Here is a 23839-nt window from a genome sequence, read left to right as displayed (position 1 = left end):
TACTCTGGGGTATCCCTCTTCGTTATCTATATTCCACCAGTTTTGGTATCATCTGCAAACATATAAACTCTTTATATAAATGATTTTGATGTGAACATAGCCAACCAAAAGTAGGGGGCCAAGCACCAATCCTTGCAGCATACTACTGGTTACAGGCCTACAGCCAAACAGCATGCCCTCTCAAAACAACTTGACATAGGTGAAGCATCACCTGGACTCAAACAAAGAAATTGCTCTCTTCTCCATGGATGCTTTCTGACTAATTGTGATTCCAGAATTTGTCTTCAACACAGTTCCAGTGTAGATACACATATAGTATCACGAGACAGGGAGTTCCTGGTTTACAATCCATCAACCCACTGAAGGAACGGCTATGTATTTCCAAGCCAGGATGGCGAGTGATTTGGCGTTCCTATTTATCTGCTGCCCTCTATCTTCTCGGTCGAGGTGGTCATGGGTTTGAAAGGTGTGCACACGGAGCCTTGGTGAATGCCTTGTAGATGATACACAATGCTCAGCATTAGTGGTAATGGTAGTGAATGTTTGCCAATCCAGTGGGCTGCTTTGTCCTCTGTAATCAAAACTGGAGCGTTGTCATGCCTTGTGTACAAAAACCTTACTTCTGAACCAGAAGTCTTCAGTATTACTACTAGAAAGTTGTCAGGGTCCATGGGCTTTGTACTATCCAATCCATTCAGCCATTTCTGGATATCACATGGAGTGAATTAAATTAGCTGCAGACTGACTGACGTCTACGATGCTGGGAACCTCCAAGTTGGAACATTCACTCAGCAGTTTTGTCTGAAGTCCCTTGTAAATGCTTTAGCTTTATCTTCTGCACTGATGCATTCCCAAAGAAATAGAAGTAGTACTCATAAAATTGTTTAATCAAATAAATTGGATTGGTTACTCCTAAGTGCTACAATTCCCAGAGACCAATAATAACCTTCATAAAGATTTATGAAGACGTACTTGAATTTCCAGAGCTTGACAAAGGGACCACACAACAAAAAATTTCAAGTTTTAAGATTTACTGCAACAAACAAGCTAAAATCACCGGGATCTAAATATTTAGAAGTGGGCACCTAATACAATAAATGACTAAAATAAAAAGTGTTTTCCCACCACCAATGACCCTATAACATATGAAATACAGCACACTCACCACAGGATTGCAATCTTGATAGAGAAAAGTCCACAATCACTTCCCGTTTTCAATGGGTCTCCTTGTTTCACCAAGATGCAAGGTTGCATGCTTGAATCTGAACAAACTGACAGGAGTAAGATCTGCTCCAGAGATTCCTCCTTCTAACTTTATCAGTACAAATTTTCCAGAGCATTCAGAACACACTGGGCAACATCTCTTCAACCAGACACTGTCCTCTCCCTTATATACACTCACAGGGAATTTGCAGCCTTCTCCCCCCACCCCCCCCCTCCCCCATCCCCCCAGTGACCAGAACAAATGCAGCTTTTAGCTCTGAGTGATCCCTCTGTTTCCTTGTTCTGTCCAAAACCCAAAAGATCACATTTCTGTCCACAGTTCAACTCCGTGGCCCTTGCCTGTTTCCAGGTGTGAACAATACCTGTGGCTATTACCTTTCTCCAAGAGAAAATATACCCATCACCAGCGAAAATTCAATGGCTTACCATGTCTCAATTGCATAACCCCTGCCAATACCTGTTCTTGAGGCATTCAAACACTGGATAAACACAGAAATACATTCAGCATTGTACGAGATTGGTTATTCAACAACAAAGCAAGAACTTGAGGGGAGATCTCAGATTTACTCGAGTACATCCAGAATCTTATTTAAATCAAGAAAGCAGGACAATAGAACAAACATTCAAACTCGAGTTTTTAATATCAAGAACAGAACACAAACTACATGTGGATCAACCTACAGCAACAATAATGGGAGGTAAAAAAAATCCTGCAAGCAGCTAAGAAACATATAGATATAGAAAGTGCAAGGATTACAAGATGTTTTAATGATCTAACACAGGCTAAATGATCTACAATATCCATAATTACTTTATGATCTTGCAATATTGCACTGTTCAACTGCCAGACCAATAGAGTCATAGAGACATACAGCATGGAAACACATCTTTCAGTCCAACTCATCCATGCCGACCAGATATCCCAACCCAATCTAGTCCCACCTGTCAGCACCTGGCCCATATCCTCCAAACCCTTCCTATTCATATCTCATCCAAATGCCTCTTAAATGTTGCAATTGTACCAGCCTCCACCACATCTCTGGCAGCTCATTCCATACACATACCACCCTCTGCGTGAAAATGTTGCCCTTTTGGGTCTCTTTTATATATCTTTCCCCTCTCACCCTAAACCTATGCCCTCTAGTTCTGGACTCCCCGACCCCAGGGAAAAGACTTTGCCAATTTACCCGATCCATGCCCCTCATAACTTTGTAACTCTCTATAAGGTCACCCCTCAGCCTCCGACGCTCCAGGGAAAACAGCCCCAGATGGTTCAGCTTCTCCCTGTAGCTCAGATCCTCCAACCCTGGCAACATCCTTGTAAATCTTTTCTGAACCTTTTCAAGTTTCACAACATCTTCCCGATAGGAAGAAGGAGACCAGAATTGCACGCAATATTCCAACAGTGGTCTAACCAATGTCCTGTACAGCTGCAACGTGACCTCCCACCTCTGACTCAATATTCTGACCAATAAAAGGAAAGCATACCAAACGCCTGCTTCACTATCATATCTACCTGCGACTCCTTTTTCAAGGAGCTATGAACCTGCACTCCAAGGTCTCTTTGGTCAGCAACACTCCCTAGGGCCTTACCATTAAGGTGTAGAAGTCCTGCTAAGATTTGCTTTCCCCAAAATGCAGCACCTTGCATTTATCTGAATTAAACTCCATCTGCCACTTCTCAGCCCGTTGGTCCATCTAGTCCAGATCCTGTTGTAATCTGAGGTAACCCTCTTCGCTGTCCACTACACCTCCAATTTTGGTGTCATCTGCAACTTATTAACTGTATCTCTTATGCTCTGTTATTTCATGACTGAGTTACAACTTTATGCAAGTTAACATTGTTAAGGCCAATTCTGCTCAGTTAGCTATTGGTTCCATCTGTCTTCTCTGCTGATTCATGCTCAATTTGGTCAATGTATTCTTTTGCAACTCCTACTCAAATTTTCACTCCCAACCTGCCCTTGCATTGCCTTGACACAGTTTTGAAAAGGGAAAAAAAATTAGTCATGTTTAAATCTTTGCTTCATAAACATGCAAAATAAAACATACAAAATTTATTGCATACAAATCTGCTACGCCCAAATCACTCCAGAGTGGCATCTAATGATCTAAATCACAGCACAGGACCCAATTTGGTTCTCTACATCTGTGGTGGCTTTCCTAATGAACACCCACTTAGTGCCACTCGCTTTCTCAATATAAACATTGTTCCTTTTCAATTAACCATCTAATTCTTTCTTGAATGGTTACCAGGGTGATGAGACTAATTCCATTTTCTATTGTAATGTTATCAGTATACAATGGCAAAAAGCTCTGTTCTTTGCAGGCAGCTACTTGCGCTCAATATATGCACTTTAGTACATATTCAGGAGTTGCTCTACCACATTAATGCTACATTTATAGGAACATAAACAAATGTTTCATTGTTAGAAACATTCACAGAAAAAGTTGCAGTAAAATCATATTTATTTTAAAAATGCATTTAATTAACACTCCTGAAGAAGGGCTTATGCCCGAAACGTCGAATCTCCTGTTTCTTGGATGCTGCCTGACCTGCTGCGCTTTTCCAGCAACACATTTTCAGCTCTGATCTCCAGCATCTGCAGACCTCACTTTCTCCTTGGGTGTGAAAGTGCCTCACATCTGAATACTTATACCATTATAATGCAGGAAACACCACAACCAAATTTCACATAAGGTTCCACAAATAGCAATGCCATAGGGACTGGATAATCATCTTTTCATAGAATACATACTGTGTGGAAACAGGCTATTTGGCCCAACAAGTCCACACCGACCCTCCAAACAGTAACTCCACTATCCTATTACTCCATATTTACCACTAACTAATGCAACTAACCTACACATCCCTGAACACAATGGGCATGGCGAATTCTCATAACTGGCACATCTTTGAATTGTGGGAGGAAACCAAAGCACCCAGGGGAAAACCCTCCCAGACACTGGGAGAATGTGCAAACTCCACATAAGACAGTCACCCGAGGATGGAATCGAACTGGGTCCCTGGCGCTGTGAAGCAGCAGTGCTAACCACTGAGCCACTGTGCCGCCTTTTTGAGAAGTTAATTGAAGAGTATGCATTGACCAGGTCATTCCAACCCCCCTGCTCTTCCCTGAAGTACTGGTGGGATCTATTCCATTGACTCAAGAGGATAAAACAGGGCCCTGATTAAAAAATCATTCCAAAGACAGCCTATATTTTTGTCTTCAAATCTTTAAGTGGAACTCAGCATGAGAAGTGACACGAACATCAATCGAGGTCGACACGGTGGCTCAGCAGTTAGCACTATTGCCTCACAGTACCAGGGAATCGGGTTCAATTCCTGCCTCGGGCAATTGCCTGTGTGGAGCTTGCACATTCTCCCCGTGTCTGCGTGGGTTTGCTCTGGGTGCTCCGGTTTTCTCCCACAGTCCAAAGAGGGGCAGGTCAGGTCAATTGCCCATAGCGTTAGGTGCATTAGTATGGGGAAAATGTAGGGGAATGGGTCTGGGTGGGTTGCTCTTTGAAGGGTCGGTTTGCACTTGTTGGGTCAAAGGGCCTGCTTCCACACTGTAGGGGATCTAATCTAAAGGACATGGAGACGTACAGCACGGAAACAGACCCTTCGTCCAACCCGTCCATGCCGACCAGATATCCCAACCCAATCTAGTCCCACCTGCTAGCACTTGGCCCATATCCCTCCAAATCCTTCCTATTCATATACCCATCCAAATGCCTTTTGAATGTTGCAATTGTACCAGCCTCCACCACTTCCTCTGGCAGTCCATTCCGCACTATCCTCTGCATGAAAACATTGTCCCTTAGGTCTCTCTCATATCTTTTCCCTCTCACCCTAAACCTGTGCCCTCTACTTCTGGACTCCCCGACCCCAGGGAAAAGACTTGGTCTATTTATCCTATCCATGCCCCTCAATTTTGTAAACCTCTATAAGGTCACCCCTCAGTCTCCGACACTCCAAGGAAAATAGCCCCAGCCTGTTCAGCCCCTCCCTGTAGCTCAGATCCTCCAACCCTGGCAACATCCTAGTAAATCTTTTCTGAACCCTTTCAAGTTTCACAACATCTTTCCGATAGAAAGGAGACCAGAATTGCATGCAATATTCCAACAGTGGCCAAATCAATGTCCTATACAGCTGCAACATGACCTCCCAACTCCTGTACTCAATACTCTGACCAATAAAGGAAAGCATACCAAACACCTTCCTCACTATTCTATCTACCTGCAACTCCACTTCCAAGGAGCTATGAACCTGCACTCCAAGGTCTCTTTGTTCAGCAACACTCCCTAGGACCTTACCATTAAGTGTATAAGTCCTGCTAAGATTTGCTTTCCCAAAATGCAGCACCTCGCATTTATCTGAATTAAACTCCATCTGCCACTTCTCAGCCCACTGGCCCATCTAGTCCAGATAATAAATGCTACACTAATGTCTTATATTAAAATGAACATTGCATAAGTAATCTTTGAATTGAATTGAATGTCACGAGTACTAAGGCACAGGGAAAAGCTTTGTTTTGCGAGCAATACACAGTCATATCACACAGTTAAAGAGCTTAGATAAGTAAATGGCAGGTAACAGCAGCAAAAACAAAAACACAGAATGTTAAGAGTTTGTAAATCCATTCAGTATTCTAACAGTAGGGTTCAAACTATTTCGAAACTGGCTGGTGCTTATGTCAGGCTTCTGTACCTTCTCCCCGATGGCAGAGGTTGTAGAAAAACATTGCCAGGGTGGGATGGATCTGTGAGAATGCTGGCGGCCTTTCCTTCTTAGCAAGCCTGGTAGATAAATTCTATAGATGGGAGCTTGGCCTTTGTGATTTTCCAGGCCTACTTCAGCACTCTCCCTAACTGTCTCTGAATGGTACAGTTGCCATACAAGGTAGTGACACATCCAGACAGAATGCTCTCGACAGCACATCTATAAAAGGTTGGCAAGAGTATTCACCGCCATGCCAAATTTCCTCAGCTGCCTGAGGAAGAGGAGACATTGTTGGGCCTTTGAAACCAGTGCATCCACATGAAGAGTCCAAGAAAGCTTGTTGTGCATGACCACTCAGGAGCATGACATTCTCCACTCGTTCCACCTCTGTGTTGTTAATGTGTAGGGGGTCATGAGTAACATTCCGCCGAAAGTCAATAATGAGTTCCTTGGTTTTCCCAGCATTGAGAGCTAGATTATTCTCATTGCACCATTTTTCCAGGACTTCCACCTTCCATCTGTAGTCTGTTTCATTGTCTATTGAATCTCAAATGGCAATGTGTTTAGACAATAGGTGCAGGAGTAGGTCATTCTGCCCTTCGAGCCTGCACCACCATTCAATATGATCATGGCTGATCATCCTTAAATCAGTATCCTGTTCCTGCTTCATCTCCATAACCCTTGATTCCACTATCCTTGAGAGCTCTATCCAACTCTTTCTTAAATGAATCCAGAGACTGGGCCTCCACTGCCCGCTGGCGCAGAGCATTCCATACAGCCACCACTCTCTGGGTGAAGACGTTTCTCCTCATCTCTGTCCTGAATGGTCTACCCCGTATTTTTAAGCTGTGTCCTCTGGTTCGGCACTCACCCATCAGCGGAAACATGTTTCCTGCTGCCAGAGTGTCCAGTCCTTTCATAATCTTATATGTCTCAATCATATCCTCTCTCAGTCTTCTAAACTCAAGGGTATACAAGCCCAGTCGCTCCAGTCTTTCAGTGTAAGGTAATCCCGCAATTCCAGGAATTCATCTCTGTGAACCTACACTGCACTCCCTCAATAGCCAGAATGCTTTTAATGAAGAAGAATAATTGTCTTTATCTAGATCGCTCCCTGAGCCACGATATGAAAAGTTGTTTCATTATTGTTAGATTAGATTCCCTACAGTGTGTAAACAGGCCCTTCGGCCCAACAAGTCCACACCAACTTTCCAAAGAGTAACCCACCCCCCTTCTGGCTAATGCACCTAACAACAATGGACAATTTAGCATGGCCAATTCACCTAACCTGCATATCTTTGGACTGTGGGAGGGAAACCGGAGCACCTGGGAGGAAACCCACAAAGACATAGGGAGAATGTGCAAACTCCACACAGACAGACAGTCGCCAGAGGCTGGAATCGAACCTGGGACTCCGGCGCTGCGAGGCAGCAGTGCTAACGGCTGAGCCACCGTGCCACCCCTTAAATAACCTGCTTGTGGGTGGGTGGGGGGGTTTGGGCAGGCCAGCCTCCTTTCCCCATTGGTTCCCCTCCCTGTCAATCACTCCGATCTGGCCCACCTCCAGCGATGCTCTCAACCAAGGGGACGCGCCCGCATTAAGTAGATCGGGAGCGAGCAGCGCAGCTAGTGTGTGACAGGCCGTGTCCGCCGAGCGTCTCCCGGACCCTCCGCCGCCACCGTTGCCCGCTCCAAATATGATAAGATTCCCTCCAGTTTGGACACAGGCCCTTCAGCCCAACTAGTCACACTGACCTTCCGAAAAGTAACCCACCCAGACCCATTTCCCTCTGACTGATACACCTAACACTATGGGCAATTTAGCATGGCCAATTCACCTGGCCTGCACATCTTTGAACTGTGGGAGGAAACCGAAGAAGCCGGAGGAAACCCACGCAGACACAGGGAGAATGTGCACACGAGGCTGGTATCGAACCGGAGATGTGCTGTGAGGCTGCAGTGCTAACCACTGAGCCACTATGCCACAAATTCGACCAATTATGGTGGTGTCATCAGCAAACTTGGGGGGGTGGTCTCCAGTGTTGAGTATTACTGAGGATGCAATAATGTCCCCAGTCTTCACTGTTTGTGGCCTGTGGGTCAGAAATCTGAGGATCCAGTTGCTGAGAACAGGACTTTAGCTAAGATCACTAAGTTTAGTAAATCAGTCTCGAGGGGATAATAATGTTGAAGGCCGAACTGTAGTCAGTCAATGAGTAGGATCCTTATGTAGCTGTTCTTGGTGTTGCTCTAGAGAGGAGTGAAGGGCAAGTGATATGGCATCTGATGTGGATCTGTTGGTCTGATCGGCAAATTAGAGTGGGACAAGAGTAGTAGGGAGGCTGGAGTTGATTAATGCCAGACCGGCCTTTCAAAACACTTCATGACCAAAGTTAGGGCCACTGGGCAGTAGTCATTAAGACATGCTGCATGAACCTTCTTAGGCAGAGGGATGATGTTTGCCCTCTTGAAACAGGCAGACAATGGTATGCTGAAAATGTGTTGCTGGTTAAAGCGCAGCAGGTCAGGCAGCATCCAAGGAACAGGAAATTCGACGTTTCGGGCATAAGCCCTTCATCAGGAATCCTTATGCCCGAAACGTCGAATTTCCTGTTCCTTGGATGCTGCCTGACCTGCTGCGCTTTAACCAGCAATACATTTTCAGCTCTGATCTCCAGCATCTGCAGACCTCACTTTTTACTAGACAATGGTATGCTACAGGGAAAGGTTGAAGATGTCTGAGAAGATCTCTGCTAGTTGATCTGTGCATGCTCTGAGCACACAGCCTGGTATTCCACCTGGTCACATCTCTTTCCTTGGATTCGCATAAAGGAAAACTGATCTAACTTCTGATGCACTGACTGTTGGGATAGGTTTGTTAGGACTTGTCAGAAAAGGTGTTACCTCTCCACTGAAATTCTGCTCAAAGCAAGCCTATAAGGCATTGAGACGATCTGGGGGGGAAATAGGTCATCGTCTGCTATCTTGCTCTGTCTCTTTTTAGACCCTGTGATGTCATTTCAGTCCTTGCCATAGTCGCCAGGTGTCTGTCTGGATCGAGATTTGTCCTTGGCTGCCTTAATGGCTCTGCTTGGATTGCTTATATTTGAGTGGGTCTCCTGAGCTGAAGGCCTCACATCTGGTTTTCATATGTCATATACAGTAGTACAAGTGGCTTGGGGTTATTGTTGAGTACTGCCAGAAATTTCCCTTTCACCCACTTCAAACAATCAAATGAATAAAATTAACGTAGACAGCCCCTAGTGAGCACTGTTAACAAAAACGAATGTTTCTTGCTGAGTCAATAGGTCGACCAACTTAGCAATGGGATGAGAACAGGCATTTGTCTTACACAAGATGTACTTTACTGCATGATGGCTATATGTATAAGTTACAATGACAAATTCAGGCCCAACTACAAAAGACTAATCAAGAGACAGGCATGACATATATTTGTTTTATATTTGATGTATTTGCATGACTTCATGTTAGATTGCTTCTTCTCCACCCAAAGACATGAGATTGGGTGAAGCTTAATAAAACTTCAACATTAATTCTTGCAAAACCATTACCTTCTACAAGATGAATGTGACCAAGCTTTTGGCCATCTGACATAATATCTCGTTATGTGGTTTGGCACTATATGTAGTTTCATACGTTCCTCTGAAGCAGCTTGGGACATTTCATCAAATTGAAAACACAATGTAAACTCCTGATGTTGAACTCAATACGATAATTAACATTCAATCATTATGGTTTAATGACATCTATTTCAATCATAAGTAGCCCTTTTTCAATCAAGACGCAAGTCAAAACACCACAGTAGGCAGCAGCTTAAATTTATAGACTCTGTCCACATCTACATTTCCATAATACAAGCACAGCTTCAAAAAGTATTTGAATGTTAGATTATCCAACCCAAGCATCTTCTTTATTACTCTTGAACCCTTATATAGCGACATACATTGTGGTCCAATTAGATTTGCGTCAGTACATACACAATCTGCAGTCTGGCAAGAGCAAAGAATCAATGTGCAGCAATATCATTAGAGACACATACATTATCAAACTGTCCATGTTGACTGGAGTCAACACAAAAGATATTGAAATAGAAAATTAATACATTGCTTTCTTCACTGTCTTCATCCAAATAAAGTGGACATCAACTTAGGTTGCTTGAATCAGAAAACCGCAATTCAATCAGAATGGAATTTCAGCAGAAAAGTCTCTTATAAAGTCTATCATCCCCTTTTCCCAAGAAAAGAATATTAATTGACAATGATCATATTCATGTTCAATACTGCTAAAAAGAGACATAGAACTGAAGTTTCAGTTTGGGACACATCAGGACAGGAACACAAGAAACAAAATTCGGCAAGGGAATTAGGGCAGCACAGTAGCTCAGTGATTAGCACTGCTGCTTCATATTGCTAGGGACCTGGGCTCGAAGACAGTCAACCAAGACTGGCAATGTGGAGTTTGCACATTGTCTCCTTGTCTGCGTAGGTTTCCACCAGGTATTCCAGGTTCCTCCCACAATCCGAACGCGTGCAAATTTGGTGGATTGGCTGTGGTAAATTGTCCGTAGTGACTAGCAATGTGCACAATGGATGGAACAGCCATGGTAAATGCTGGGTTATGGGATGAGCTAAGGAGGCTGGATCTGGGTGGGATGCTCTGACTAAATTCAGCCAAGCATGTAGACTTTGATTGATCAGGATGTTGCCATGGGAATGCAGGAAGAATTGGCAGTCTTCATAACTCTATCCTCAAACTAAAAAGGATAAGCACCTTTTGACGACAAAGAACAGGGTCCCATGTGATGACATATGCATCTTCCAGCATACGTAAAGCAATTACATTGATCAATTTAAATTGGTTTCCAGTGTTATTCAAAGCACAGTCAGTATTATTTTGGTGTGCACTGTCCAAAAGCAGAATCAAACCAGATATTATGTTCCTGATGAAGGGTTTATGCCCAAAACTTTGATTCTCTTGGTCCTCAGATGCTGCCTGACCTGCTGTGCATTTCTAGCACCACACTCTCAACTCTGATCCCCAGTCCTCGCTTTCCCTTAGATTTTATGTGCTCAGATTTGAAAACACAAGCAGGTTGACCACAGTCAGCATGCTGCACACTGCGTGTTTTTGGAATGTACTGCCTATGTACCCAGCTAATGCACCTGTGCTACAACTCAGCAAACACATTTCTGTGGTAGACAGAATGCCTTCTTGGCTTAACAGCAGAATCTGGTTTGTGGAAAATAATGGAACGTTTATTGCAAAGTAGCAACTTAAGATAGCTAGCCTCAGCAGTTGCTCCAACATTTGAGACATCATACCCTAGGTTGGAATAAGAAAGACTTGTAGAACTGGTAGGTATTGGGGCAAGGTACTGGCATAAATAGAAGACCGGCCAAATGGCAGAAGGTAGAGATAAAGTGGTCTTTTTCATACTGACAGCCAGGGGCTCTTGGAGTTCTGGCAGAATCAGTGTTGGGACCACACACAGTGTATCGGTTCATATTATAATTAACAATCTGCGCAAAGGAACAGAGGGCACATTTTGCTAAGTTTGCAGAGGACATTAAGATAGATCGAGGGAAAGATATTGTTGAGGTAGCAGGGAGGTTCGAGGCTATTTAAGACGGGTTCTTCCTTGATAAGGAGCTCAGGGATTACAGAGACAAGGCAGGAGAATGGGGCTAAGAAACATGTGACGTCAATGATCAAATGGTGGAGCAGACTAGATGGGCTGAATGGCCAAATTCCGCTCCTATGTTTTATGGCCATGGGCATAAACATGGACATTTTGTTCATGCTGTCAATATTCTTCAATTTGGCCACAGGCACATCCAAGAGTTGACATATTATACAGCAAATGATAATTTGATCAAGAAAACTATTATTTTTCAAAGCCAGTTTGATACATTCACAATATCAATCACATACCATGAGTAAGTAGGTAGAACTGTATTCATGAAATTATGGTGAGGAGATGCTGGTGTTGGACTGGGGTGGACAAAGTTAAAAATCACACAACACCAGGTTATAGTCTAACAGGTTTGTTTCAAAGTACGAGCTTTCGGAGCACTGTTCCTTCGTCAAGTAGCTACCTGACAAAGGAGTACCACTCCGAAAGCTAGTACTTCCAAATAAATCAGTTAAATTATAACCTAGTGTCATGTGAGTTTTAATTTCATGAAATTATATACAATCCATAAAATTAGGAGTACACTTTGGCCGCTCGGCTCATCGAGTCTGCTCCACCACTCAATCATAGCTGATATGTTTCTCATCCCCATTCTCCAGTCTTCTCCCCAATAACATCTGATCCCCACCTAATCAAGAGCCTACCTAAGACAGTCTTGAATACAGTTAATACTTGGCCACCATAGCCCTCTGCGGCAACAAGTTCCACACATTAACCACTTTTGGCTGAAGAAATACCTCATCTCAATTCTGAAGGGTCAACTCTTCAATCGGAGACTGTGCCCTTGAGTCCTATTCTCTCCTATTAGTGGAGACATTTTCTCCATGTCGACTCTATCCAGGCCTTTCAGTATTCTGTAAGTTTCAATGAGATTCCTCCTTCATCTTCTCAACTCTAGTATAGACCCAAAGTCCTCAACTTCTCCTTATATTACAAGCCCTTCATCCCCAGGATCATTCTTGTAAACCTCCTCTGGACCCCCTCTAATGCCAGCACATCTTCCTTGGATATGTGGCCCAAAAACTGCTCACAACATTCCAAATGTGGGTCTGACCAAAGCCTTACAGAGCTTCAGCAGTTCATCCCTGCTCTTGTAGCCTAGCCCTCTAAAAAATGCTAACATTGCATTTGCTTTCTGAACTGCCAACTGAACCAATTATGCTTAACAGACTCCTGAACTTGGACTCCTTTGTGCTCCAGAATTCTGAAGCCTTTCCCTATTTAGATAATAGTCTATGGGTCTATCCTTCCTACCAAAGTGCATAAGCTCACACTTTCTCACCTGTTCTGTGCTGTACTTTTCTATGTTCTAATCTTCAGTTACCTGCTTCATAACTAGAGTGTAGGTAGTCTATCCAATCTGGGTGATTTATCCACCTTCAGACTTTTCAGTTTCTCCTTAGTGATAGCCACTACACTCTCGAAGTTCTGCTATCATGAAGACTGATGCAAAGTACCAATTCATTTCCTCCACCACTTCCTTGTTCCCCATGACAACTTCTCCAGCCTCATTTTCCAGTGGTCCAATGCCTATTCTTGCTTCTCTTTAACTTGTTATATCTTTTTTAAAAAAACTCTTGCAATCTTCTTTTCTATTACCAGCTAATTTACCCTAATTTTATCTTCAATTGATTTGATTTGATTTATTGTCACATGTACCAAAGTACAGTGAAAAGCTTTGTTTATGAGCAGTACATCATAGTAAGCAAGGAAGTACAGATCAAAAGACTTAGACAGAAGCATACAGGTTACACTGCACAGGGCCTGCACTAGGCAACATCAACATGAGCCAGATCAGCATTATTTGAGGCTAGAGATTTCCCAGTCTAATCACAGGCAGGGGAAAGCTGTTCCTGAACTTGCTGGTGAGTGTGTTCAGGCTTCTGCCATCTTCTGCCTGACGGAGATCATTACCAGGGTCTTTGATGATGTTGGCAGCCTTTTTGTGGTAACGAGCCATGTAAATGGAGTCCATGGATGAAAGGTTGGCTTCCATAATGATCTAGGCTGCACACACAACTTTCTTTAGTTTCTTATGGTCCTGGGCACACCTGTTGATGTACCAGGCCGTTATACTCCTGGACCATATTCTTTCAATGGTGCACGTGGAGAAGTTGGTGAGGTGCTTGCCAAATTTCCTGAGCCACCTGAGGAAGAAGAGGTGTTGTTGTGCATTCTTGACTGTTGCATTTATGTAGGGAAGTTCAGTACAGGTTGTCGGTTATCGTCCAATTGTCTCCATCCTCTCACCCTCCATTCTGTTGATATAAATGGAGGCTTATTCTTCACCTTTTTTTCTGAAGTGAATGATCAGTTCTTTAGTTTTGCCAATGTTGAGAGAGAGGTTGCTTTCATTGCGCCACATCACCAAGCCCTCTATCTTGCTTCTCTATTTTGACTTATCATTGTTTAGTATCTAATGTACTATGATGGTGTCGTCAGCGAACTTGTAGATGGTGTTCATTTAGAATTTGGCAACTCAGTCGTGGGTGTACAGGGAGTACAGTAGGGGTCTGAGGGTGCATCCTTGTGGGGGGTTCCAGTGAGGTGTTATTGTGGAGGAGGTACAGTTATTTATCTTCACTGATTGTAGTCTGTGGGTCAGAAAGCTGAGGATCCAGTTGCAGTCAGAGGAGCTGAGACCTACGTCTCCCATCTTTTCCCTCTTTTCTCGTTGTCTTCCATTGGATTTTAAAGGCTTCCCACTAATCTGTTTGCTTTTTCTTTTGCTCTTCTGATGCCCCTGACTTCCCTTGTCATTCATGGTTGCCATGTCTTCCCCTTAATATGGTTCTCCTTCCTTGGGTTGAATTTCTGCTGTGCCTCCTGAATTACCCCAGGAACTCCGACCATTGCTGCTCCACCATCTTCCCTGCTAGGCTCCCTTTCTAATCTACTCTGGCCAGCTCCTCCCTAATGTCTTTTGCAGTTATTTTATCTCAATTGTAATAGCTTTAATACTAAATGGTAATCCAAGATGGAGGACGGGAAAAATTTCTGGCTGTAAGAGCTGATCCTTTTTTTGAGGTATTTTAGGTGTTGGAGGTGATTTCCTCGAATTCCAGGAGCAGCAATTACTGTTTTATATGCTGTTGTATTGTTTTGGAACTTTGGGGAAAAGAAGTCAAAACAACAGCAGTCTAAAAGGGAGAAGAGCAGATAAAGGAAGCACATGGTGAGGACAGTGCAGGAGAGAGAGAGAGAGAGAACCTGCACAGTTACCGCCTTTGCTGTTTGAATTCGTGTATTGCTGGACATCGGAGTGCATCTGGGAAAATTAACAAACAGTGAAATTCACAACTAATCTTGGAGGAACTGTTGGGCGAAGTTCACAGCACAGAATCAGATAAGTTAATCGTTGTGTTAAGTCTGTCCAAGAAAAAGGCTGCAGTAGTGAGTATAGTGGATTCTTTCTTGATTATATGTTATTGGAAATAAGTCTCTTGATTAAACTTAAATTATAAGCCATAGCTATTAATTTAACCTGGGCAGTGTTTGGAGAGGAATAAGACGGTGTTATTTTCTGGGTCTGTAGATTGTGAAGGAGCAAAAATGGCCTTTACAGTGATACGTACTTCTTGTCAGGTGTGGGAGTTTAAAGAAAGTTTAAGGGTTACTGTGGATTATATCAGCCATAAATGCTGTTGGATGTGAATCTTATCAGATCGAGTGGACTGGTTCGAAAGACAGATAGAAGCGATGAGGAATTTGCAACAGCAACTGTGTGTGTGTGTGTGTGTCCAATACAGTCACATAGATGGGTTAACTCCAGGAAGGGTGAGAGAGGTCGGCACCTAGGGCAGGATTCTTGTGGATATACCCATTTCAAACAGGTATGCTGCTTTGGAAAAGGTAGGGGATGATGGATTCTCGGGGAAACATGGCACAAACATCCAAGTTTCTGGTATTGAGACTAGTTCTAATGCAACGAGTATGTTGGCTTCCAAGAAATCAATTATGTTAGGGGATTCTATAATCAGAGGTACAGACAGACGTTTCTGTGGCCAGCAGAGAAAAAGCAGAATAGTGTGTTGTTTCCAGGATACCAGGATCAAGGATGTCTCAGAGAGGGTGCAGAATGTTCTCATGGGAGAGAGGGGCCAGCGGGAGGTCATTGGTTCCAATGTGAACAACGATATAGGAAGGGAAAAGGTCGAGACTCTGAAAGGAGATTACAGAGAATTAGGCAGAAATTTAAAAAGGAGGTCCTCAAGGGTAGTAATATCTGGATTACTCCCAGTGCTACGAGCTAGTGAGGGCTAGAATAAGAGGTTAGAGCAGATGAATGCATGGCTGAGGAGCTGGTGTATGGGAGAAGGATTCACTTTTTTGGATCATTGGAATCTTCTTTGAGGTAGAAGTGACCTGTACAAGAAGGACAGGTTGCACCTAAATTGGAAGGGGACTAATACACTGGCAGGGAAATTTGCTAGGACTGCTTGGGAGGATTTAAACTTGTAAGGTGTGGGAGGGTGGGGGATCCAGGGAGATAGTGAGCAAAGAGATCGATCTGAGACAGGTACAACTGACAACAGAAGTGAGTCAAACAGTTAGGGCAGATAAGGACAAGGAAGGACTAATAAATTAAACTGCATGTATTTCAATGCAAGGGGCCTAGCAATTATGGAAACATGGCTCAGGGATGGGTAGGACTGGCAGCTTAATGTTCCAGGATACAAATGTTACAGGAAGGATAGATAGGGAGGCAAGAGAGGAGGGGGACTTGCACTTTTGATAAAGGTGCTGAGGGAGGATATTTCTGGAAATACATCCAGGGAAGTTATTTGGGTGGAACTGAGTAATAAGAAAGAGATGATCACCTTATTGGGATTGTATTATACACCCCCCAGTAATCAGAGGGAAACAAACTTGGAAGGAGACCTCAGCTATTTGTAAGAATAATAGGGTAGTTATGGTACGGGATTTTAACTTTCCAAACATCAACTGGGATTGCCATAGTGTTAAGGGGTTAGATGGAAAGAAATTTGTTAACTGTGTACAAGACAATTTTCTGATTCAGTATGTGGATATACCTACTAGAGAAGGTGCAAAACTTGACCTACTCTTGGGAAAGAAGGTAGGGCAGGTTACTGAGGTGTCAGTGGGGTAGCACTTTAGGGCCAGCGACCATAATTCTATTCATTTTAAAATAGAGGTGGAAAAGGATAGACCAGATCTAAAAGTTGAAGTTCTAAATTGGAGATTTTGATGGTATTAGGCAAGAAGGTTGACTGGGGGCAGATGTTCGCAGGTAAAGGGATGGCTGGAAAGTGGGAAACCTTCAGAAATGAGATAACAAGAATCCAGAAAAAATATATTCCTGTCAGGGTTAAAGGGAAGGCTGGTAGATATAGGGAATGCTGGATGACTAAAGAAATTGAGGTTAAGAAAAAGAAGGAAGCATATGTCACGTGTAGACAGGACAGATCGAGTGAATCCTTAGAGTATAAAGAAAGTAGGAGTATATTTAAGAGGGAAATTAGGAGGGCAAAACGGGGACATGAGATAGCTTTGGCAAATAGAATTAAGGAGAATCCAAAGGGTTTTTACAAATATATTAAGGACAAAAGGGTAACTAGGGAGAGAATAGGGCCCCTCAAAGATCAGCAAGGCGGCCTTTGTGTGGAGTCACAGAAAATGGGGGAGATACTAAATGGAATATTTTGTATCAGTATTTACTGTGGAAAAGGATATGGGAGATATAGACTGTAGGGAAATAGATGGTGACAACTCGCAAAATGTCCAGATTACAGAGGAGGAAGTGCTGGATGTCTTGAAATGGTTAAAGGTGGATAAATCCCCAGGACCTGATCAGGTGTACCCGAGAACTCTGTGGGAAGCTAGAGAAGTGATTGCTGGGCCTCTTGCAGAGCTGTTTGTATCATCGATAGTCACAGGTGAGGTGCCGGAAGACTGGAGGTTGGCAAACGTGGTGCCACTGTTTAAGAAGGGCGGTAAAGACAGGCCAGGGAACTGTAGACCGATGAGCCTGACCTCAGTGGTGGGCAAGTTGTTGGAGGGAATCCTGAGGGGCAGGCTGTACATGCATTTGGAAAGGCAAGGACTGATTCAGGATAGTCAACATGGCTTTGTGCGTGGGAAATCATGTCTCACAAACTTGATTGAGATTTTTGAAGAAGTAACAAAGAAGATTAATGAGGGCAGAGCAGGAGATGTGATCTATATGGACTTCAGTAAGGTGTTCGACAAGGTTCCCCATGGGAGACTGATTAGCAAGGTTAGATCTCATGGAATACAGGGAGAACTAGCCATTTGGACACAGAACTGGCTCAAAGGTAGAAGACAGAGAGTGGTGGTGGAGTATTGTTTTTCAGACTGGAGGCCTGTGACCAGTGGAGTGCCACAAGGATTGGTGCTGGGTCCTCTACTTTTTGTCATTTGCGTAAATGATTTGGATGCGAGCATAAGAGGTACAGTTAGTAAGTTTGCAGATGACACCAAAATTGGAGGTGCGAAGAGGGTTACCTCAGATTACAACAGGATCTGGACCACATGGGCCAATGGGCTGAGAGGTGGCAGATGGAGTTTAATTCAGATAAATGCATTTTGGGAAAACAAATTTTAGCAGGACTAGGACACCTTCAAATTAAGGTCCTAGGGAGTGTTACTGAACAAAGAGACCTTGGACTGCAGGTTCACAGCTCCTTGAAAGTGGACTCGCACGTAGATAGGAGAGTGAAGAAGGCGTTTGGTATGCTTTCCTTTATTGGTCAGAGTATTGAGCACAGGAGTTGGGAGGTCATGTTGCGGCTGTACAACACATTGGTTAGGCCACTGTTGGAATATCGAAAGATGTTGTGAAACTTGAAAGGGTTCAGAAAAGATTTACAAGGATGTTGCCAGGGTTGGAGGATCTGAGCTACAAGGAGAGGCTGAACAGGCTGGGGCTGTTTTCCCTGGAGCGTCGGAGGCTGAGGGGTGACCTTATAGAGAGTTACAAAGTTATGAGGGGCATGGATCGGGTAAATTGGCAATGTCTTTTCCCTGGGGTCGGGGAGTCCAGAACTAGATGGCATAGGTTTAGGGTGAGAGGGGAAAGATATAAAAAAAAGAGACCCAAGGGGCAACTTTTTCACGCAGAGGGTGGTATGTGTATGGAATGAGCTGCCAGAGGAAGTGGTGGTGGCTGGTACAATTGTAACATTTAAGAGGCATTTGGATGGGTATATGAATAGGAAGGGTTTGGAGGGATATGTGCTGGGTGCTGACAGGTGGGACTAGATTGGGTTGGGATATCTGGTCAGCATGGACAGGTTGGACCGAAGGGTCTGTTTCCATGCTGTATACCTCTATGACGCTCTGATTTCAACTATTCCTTCTCAACTGCAGGGTGAATTCTAGCATATTCTGGACATACTTCACAACTTCATATTCTTGGGATTCGCCACCAACCAAATTTTTCAGGTCCTCTGCATATTGAGGTCCTCGGGATTATTCTCATCGTACCTTTCTAACATGGCTTTTTTACTTCCCGATTTAGATTCTTCACCACATCCTTACAACTGCTATGGAGTTAGTAAATTACTATCATCAGGGTAACTTTCTCTTAGTGGTTCCTCAACTCTATCTGCACAGAGTCCATGCCATCTGACCCTATAATCATGTCTTGCTGTTGATTTAATTTCATTTCTGCCTACAAATCAACATCACTCTTGATTTCTCTCCACTGATGCTGCCAGACTTGCTGCGCCCTTCCAGCAGTTTTTGTTATGTTATTCCATGCTTTCCAAACCAGCTTCCATCCTTTCCATTAAATTATGTTCTTTCAAAAGTTGTTTTTTCATTTTCTGACATGCAAAGGCTGAATCACATTGCAACCTTAGGTGACTTATAATGCCTCAAACTGAAATGAGTCAGTCTTATGACCAAATTCTTCCATGGTCTACATCTAAATACCTCCAGTGTGACAACCTACCTTAAAAATTATTTTCAAAATCTGGCTTTGCACATCTCCAACTTCCCATGTCTGACTGGACTTAGGAAGCAGGAGTAGGCCACCTGGCCCTTTGGGCATCAATGGAGAGAAATCAAGAGTTCATGTTTTGGGTCTCACTTAAGGCTCCATCTGAACGGATCTGGGACCAGGACCCTAATGGAAAGGCTAAATAGACCAGTCACAAGGACTGTAAACTCGTTGAAGTTGGGGAGGGTTCAGCAGAGTTATTCAAGTTTCCCAAACAAGTAACAGGATGGAGTGTATGGGAAAGATCAGGAATCTAACTTCAAGCACAGCAGATAAGAGAGAAACTATGAGAAGCGGACAATCAGTGCAGGACTGAGGGAATTGTAATTGAATGCACACAGTATACAAAACAGGTAAATTAGCTTGTAGTGCAGATTTGATATTGGATACAACGTTGTAGGTATCAGAGATATGGCTACAAGGAGCTTGGGGCTGGGAATGCAGTATTCAAGGAGTCCTATGGAAAGGATGAGCAAGGGGTGATGTTGACTTGCAGAAAGAAATGAAATTACATCAACAGCAAGACATGATAATAAGATTACAACTGAAACAGCTGTAGTCTCATCTCTGCTTTCCTGTTTGCACTCCATAATAAATCGATCTAACTCCACCTCAAATAAAGTAAAAAAAAATCTTCATCATTTTCTGGGGAAGACAATTAAACACTCGATCGACACATGAGAAAACATTTTTTCTCATCCATTTTAAATGAAGGACCTCTTCCACTTAAACTTAGTCTTCCGGTTTGAATCATCGTCTGGGTCGCCTATTCAGTCCTCTCAAGATCTTATGTTTCAATATGATTGCTTCTCATTCTCTAAACTCCAGTGGGTACTGACGTAAATTAGGAGAAAGTGAGGACTGCAGATGCTGGACATCAAAGCTGAGAGTGTGGTGCCAGAAAAGCAGTGCAGATCAGGTAGCATCCAAGAAGCAGGAGAATCAACATTTCGAGCATAAGCCCTTCATCAAGAATCATTCCTAATGAAGGGTTTAATGCATGAAATATTGATTCTACTCCTTAGATGCTGCCTGACCTGTTGTGCTTTTCCAGCACCACACACAACACCAGACATAAATTACTCAACCTTTCTTCATTCCAAGACTGAGTTCAGTGAATCTTCTCTTTACCAATTATAAACAATGCTAAATAAGGAGATCAAAACTTAATACATACTCCAGATGCATCTCACCAACCTGTACAGCTGCAATAAAACTTCCCTTTTTTTATTTTCCATCCCATTCCAATAAATGGTACCATTCAATTTATCTTCCTCAACAATCATTCTAACGCTGTACTAACTTGAGATCATGCACCAGGATTCCCAGAAAACTGTGTACCACGAAGGTATGCAATCTCACTCCACTTGAAAAGCAGTATTTTTCTTTTCTTCCTGCCAAAGTGGACAAGTTCACATTTACCCTCATTATACTCTGTTGGCCAAATGTTTGGCAACTCGCTTCATCTATCAATATCCATTTGCAAATTCTACTTCCTCATGACAAGTTACTTGCCTCCTTATGTTTGGACAATCAAAAATTAGGTATCATGCATTCAGTCTCATCTTAGTTATTTCTGTAGAACGCCAATAGTTGAATGACCTAGCACCAACCTTTGCAGCATTCAATAGTGATTGCTTGCCAATTCAAGACCAGTTTCCATATTCTCTACATTCTGTTAGCTCAGCAGTCCTTGATCCATGCTAATGCTACCTCCTGTATCACTGATTGATGGACCTTCAACTGTTAGGCCAGAAGTTTCAGAACTCCCTCCTTAAAATTTCCCCACCTCTCTCTCTATCTACCTTTAAGATGGATTTTAAAACCAGCTCACCATGCTAAAGTCTTTATTAGCTTTGCTTTAATTTGTGCTTGATTATATTCTTGTAAAGAAGCTTAAAATGTTTAGGTACATTGAAGTGTTACATAAATGCAACTTAATATTGATGAGCACAAATTCTGACTCAGCTCTGATAGTACCTCATGATTACAATCTTATTGTGGCCATACACCTGGTCTGGTAAGAAATGGCCTCTTGAACAAAGTACCTAAGATATGTCAGTTCCCTTAAATCAGGAACACCAAGAGTGAATATCAACATTAACAGCATTTTAAGAGATACATAATATAACTGTTCTATCAAATAGATAATGTATTGCCTGTACACACTTACAACTAATCTACAATACTACACACTCTTTTGTACCCATATCACACATGTTGGACCAACAGTCTTTTCAGAACATAACCAAATAAATGAAGACCCAGTTTTTTTCCAAGAGTATATTTATATTTTTCCATGAAAGGAAAAGTCCAGGATTTCTATAAACCTCCCTCAAATTACAAGCAGTTTCAAATTTGGTGCGGACTTCGAAAATATGAAAAAAAACCAGGGTGCCCTTGCTAAGATCCCCCGGTTGAGGTAACAACCCCTATCAGTTTTTCCTTGGTATAAAACAGAAGTAGAAAACTAGAGTCTTTGAGCCCATAACCCCAATTCCTTCTTCACGCCAACACTACGTATCCTACTCACTGCAGTGACTACACCATTCCCACTTCCGAAAAGCTGTGTAACCAAACAACTCTCAAACCACTATTTTGTTCAAGCTCCAAAGCTATAACAAGGCAGAGTTACGCGGCGTCATTGATGGGGCAAAAAGTGGCTTTTCGTTTAATTCATAAATTGCACCCTTTTCCAGATACAGCAAAGGAAATGAAATCTTCAAAAGAAAAAACAAAAAAAAGTTCCTCATCTACCCCACATACAAACAATAACCGTCAGTTTTGTAGATCCTGTACAAAAGTAGACATTTAAATGCCAGAGAATTGCTAACATTTTGTGTTTACAAAGTAGGATAAACAAATAGAAGAAACGCTCGTGTCCTAATGACTGACAGTATAACAGCAGACACTGGCTTTTCTATACTTGATGTCACTACAGTACAGGTTACGGAAACTGTACTCGCTTGAAATCAGAAATAATGTGCATCGTAAAATAAATTGTACTCACTTCATCTTCTGAAAGCCCATAAATAGTATCGATCTGCGTCGCCATAGAACCAAAACGGAAAAAGGGACAAAGAGAGGGTGGAGGGAGAAAGTAGCACACAAATACACACTGGACAAGCTTCCCCCAAAAAAATACCTGCTTATATGAAACAAAAAAGCCCACTCCCAGCAGGAATATCCTTCACAAACTGCCCTGCAAAGGCAACAACAAAGTGATCGCGTGGGGAACACGCCAAGACATGCACCAAGAATATCCCTGAACAATCAATCGCTCCTTTTCAAAAGCAAACAAAAATTCGTTGCCTCCAAATCCCCCTTGCAGGGAAACTCGAGACATGCGCGTTCGCTACATTGTTACATCCACGCCCATGGCGCAACCAAGCTTGATATCCTTGATTGACGTCCCCTCTAGTCCAATCGCCGGCGGGCACCGGCCGGCTCCCAGCCAAACGAATGCCGAGATTCCGTCCCGAGGCGGAAGGATGGGCGGGGCTGGGGAGCAGCAGGTTTGGTCGAGTGGGAGTTCCACAGTTCATGAGAGATTGTTACAGGAGGTGGGGTTCTATTCTTTCAGCTTCTCTTCGTGGTGTGAGGAATACACCTTCCAATGGTTCCTTTTTCTGTTCAGTGTCCCTGCATGAGCGTATAAGAGGTTTCCCCATTCGTAAATGGGGATGTTGATTCAAGTTCTGTTGAACTGTTAGTTCATTTAACAAAATATCTTTGTTTTGTCGTTTTATTGTGACAGGGTTGATTTAAAAAGGCCGAGTCACTTTGGTGTTGTTGAAGGTGAGCATCTATTTTATGGCGCTTCCAGTTTAGCATCTCCTGCGTTCACTGCAGTCGATTGCTGCTATCACCTTATCTCGACTGGACTCCTGGAACATTGCGCAAATGGCATAAAAATTAAGGGAAAAGAAAACGCTTTTCCACCAACTTCTGTTTTTGTGTCGATAGAAAATAAACGCCCTCGAGCTCAGTTAAATCGAGTTTAATTCCGCATCCCAAATCACACTGCTATTCGAAGAAATCTGTGGGAACACATTATGCCAGGATCATTACGATGAATTACTTATTATATGATACTTATGTGATAACATAGTGGTTAATATTTCCTCAATCCAGTTAGAGGCAGTCAATGGGAAGGAACGGTACAACTAAAAGGCATTGTGTAACATCTCAC

The 23839-nt window shown here is 43.0% G+C and overlaps 1 protein-coding gene across 3 annotated transcripts in view; it reads right to left on the bottom strand.

The window, feature by feature from the left end:
• nedd4l (NEDD4 like E3 ubiquitin protein ligase) overlaps window positions 1–22996 on the bottom strand; it is a 464330-nt gene extending 441334 nt beyond the window's left edge. For all 3 annotated transcript variants that reach the window (XM_060852432.1, XM_060852504.1, XM_060852582.1), the window contains exon 1: window positions 22658–22996. In XM_060852432.1, the coding sequence (XP_060708415.1) occupies window positions 22658–22702 (45 nt within the window). In that variant the 5' untranslated portion in view covers window positions 22703–22996. The remainder of the gene's footprint in view (window positions 1–22657) is intronic.
• Between the last annotated feature and the right edge of the window lie 843 nt (window positions 22997–23839).

The sequence above is a fragment of the Hemiscyllium ocellatum genome, chromosome 1 (genome assembly GCF_020745735.1).
Source record: "Hemiscyllium ocellatum isolate sHemOce1 chromosome 1, sHemOce1.pat.X.cur, whole genome shotgun sequence".
In the NCBI taxonomy this organism is placed as follows: domain Eukaryota; kingdom Metazoa; phylum Chordata; class Chondrichthyes; order Orectolobiformes; family Hemiscylliidae; genus Hemiscyllium; species Hemiscyllium ocellatum.
Note: the sequence above shows the minus strand (reverse complement) of the source record. Positions and strands in the feature narration are given on the sequence as shown.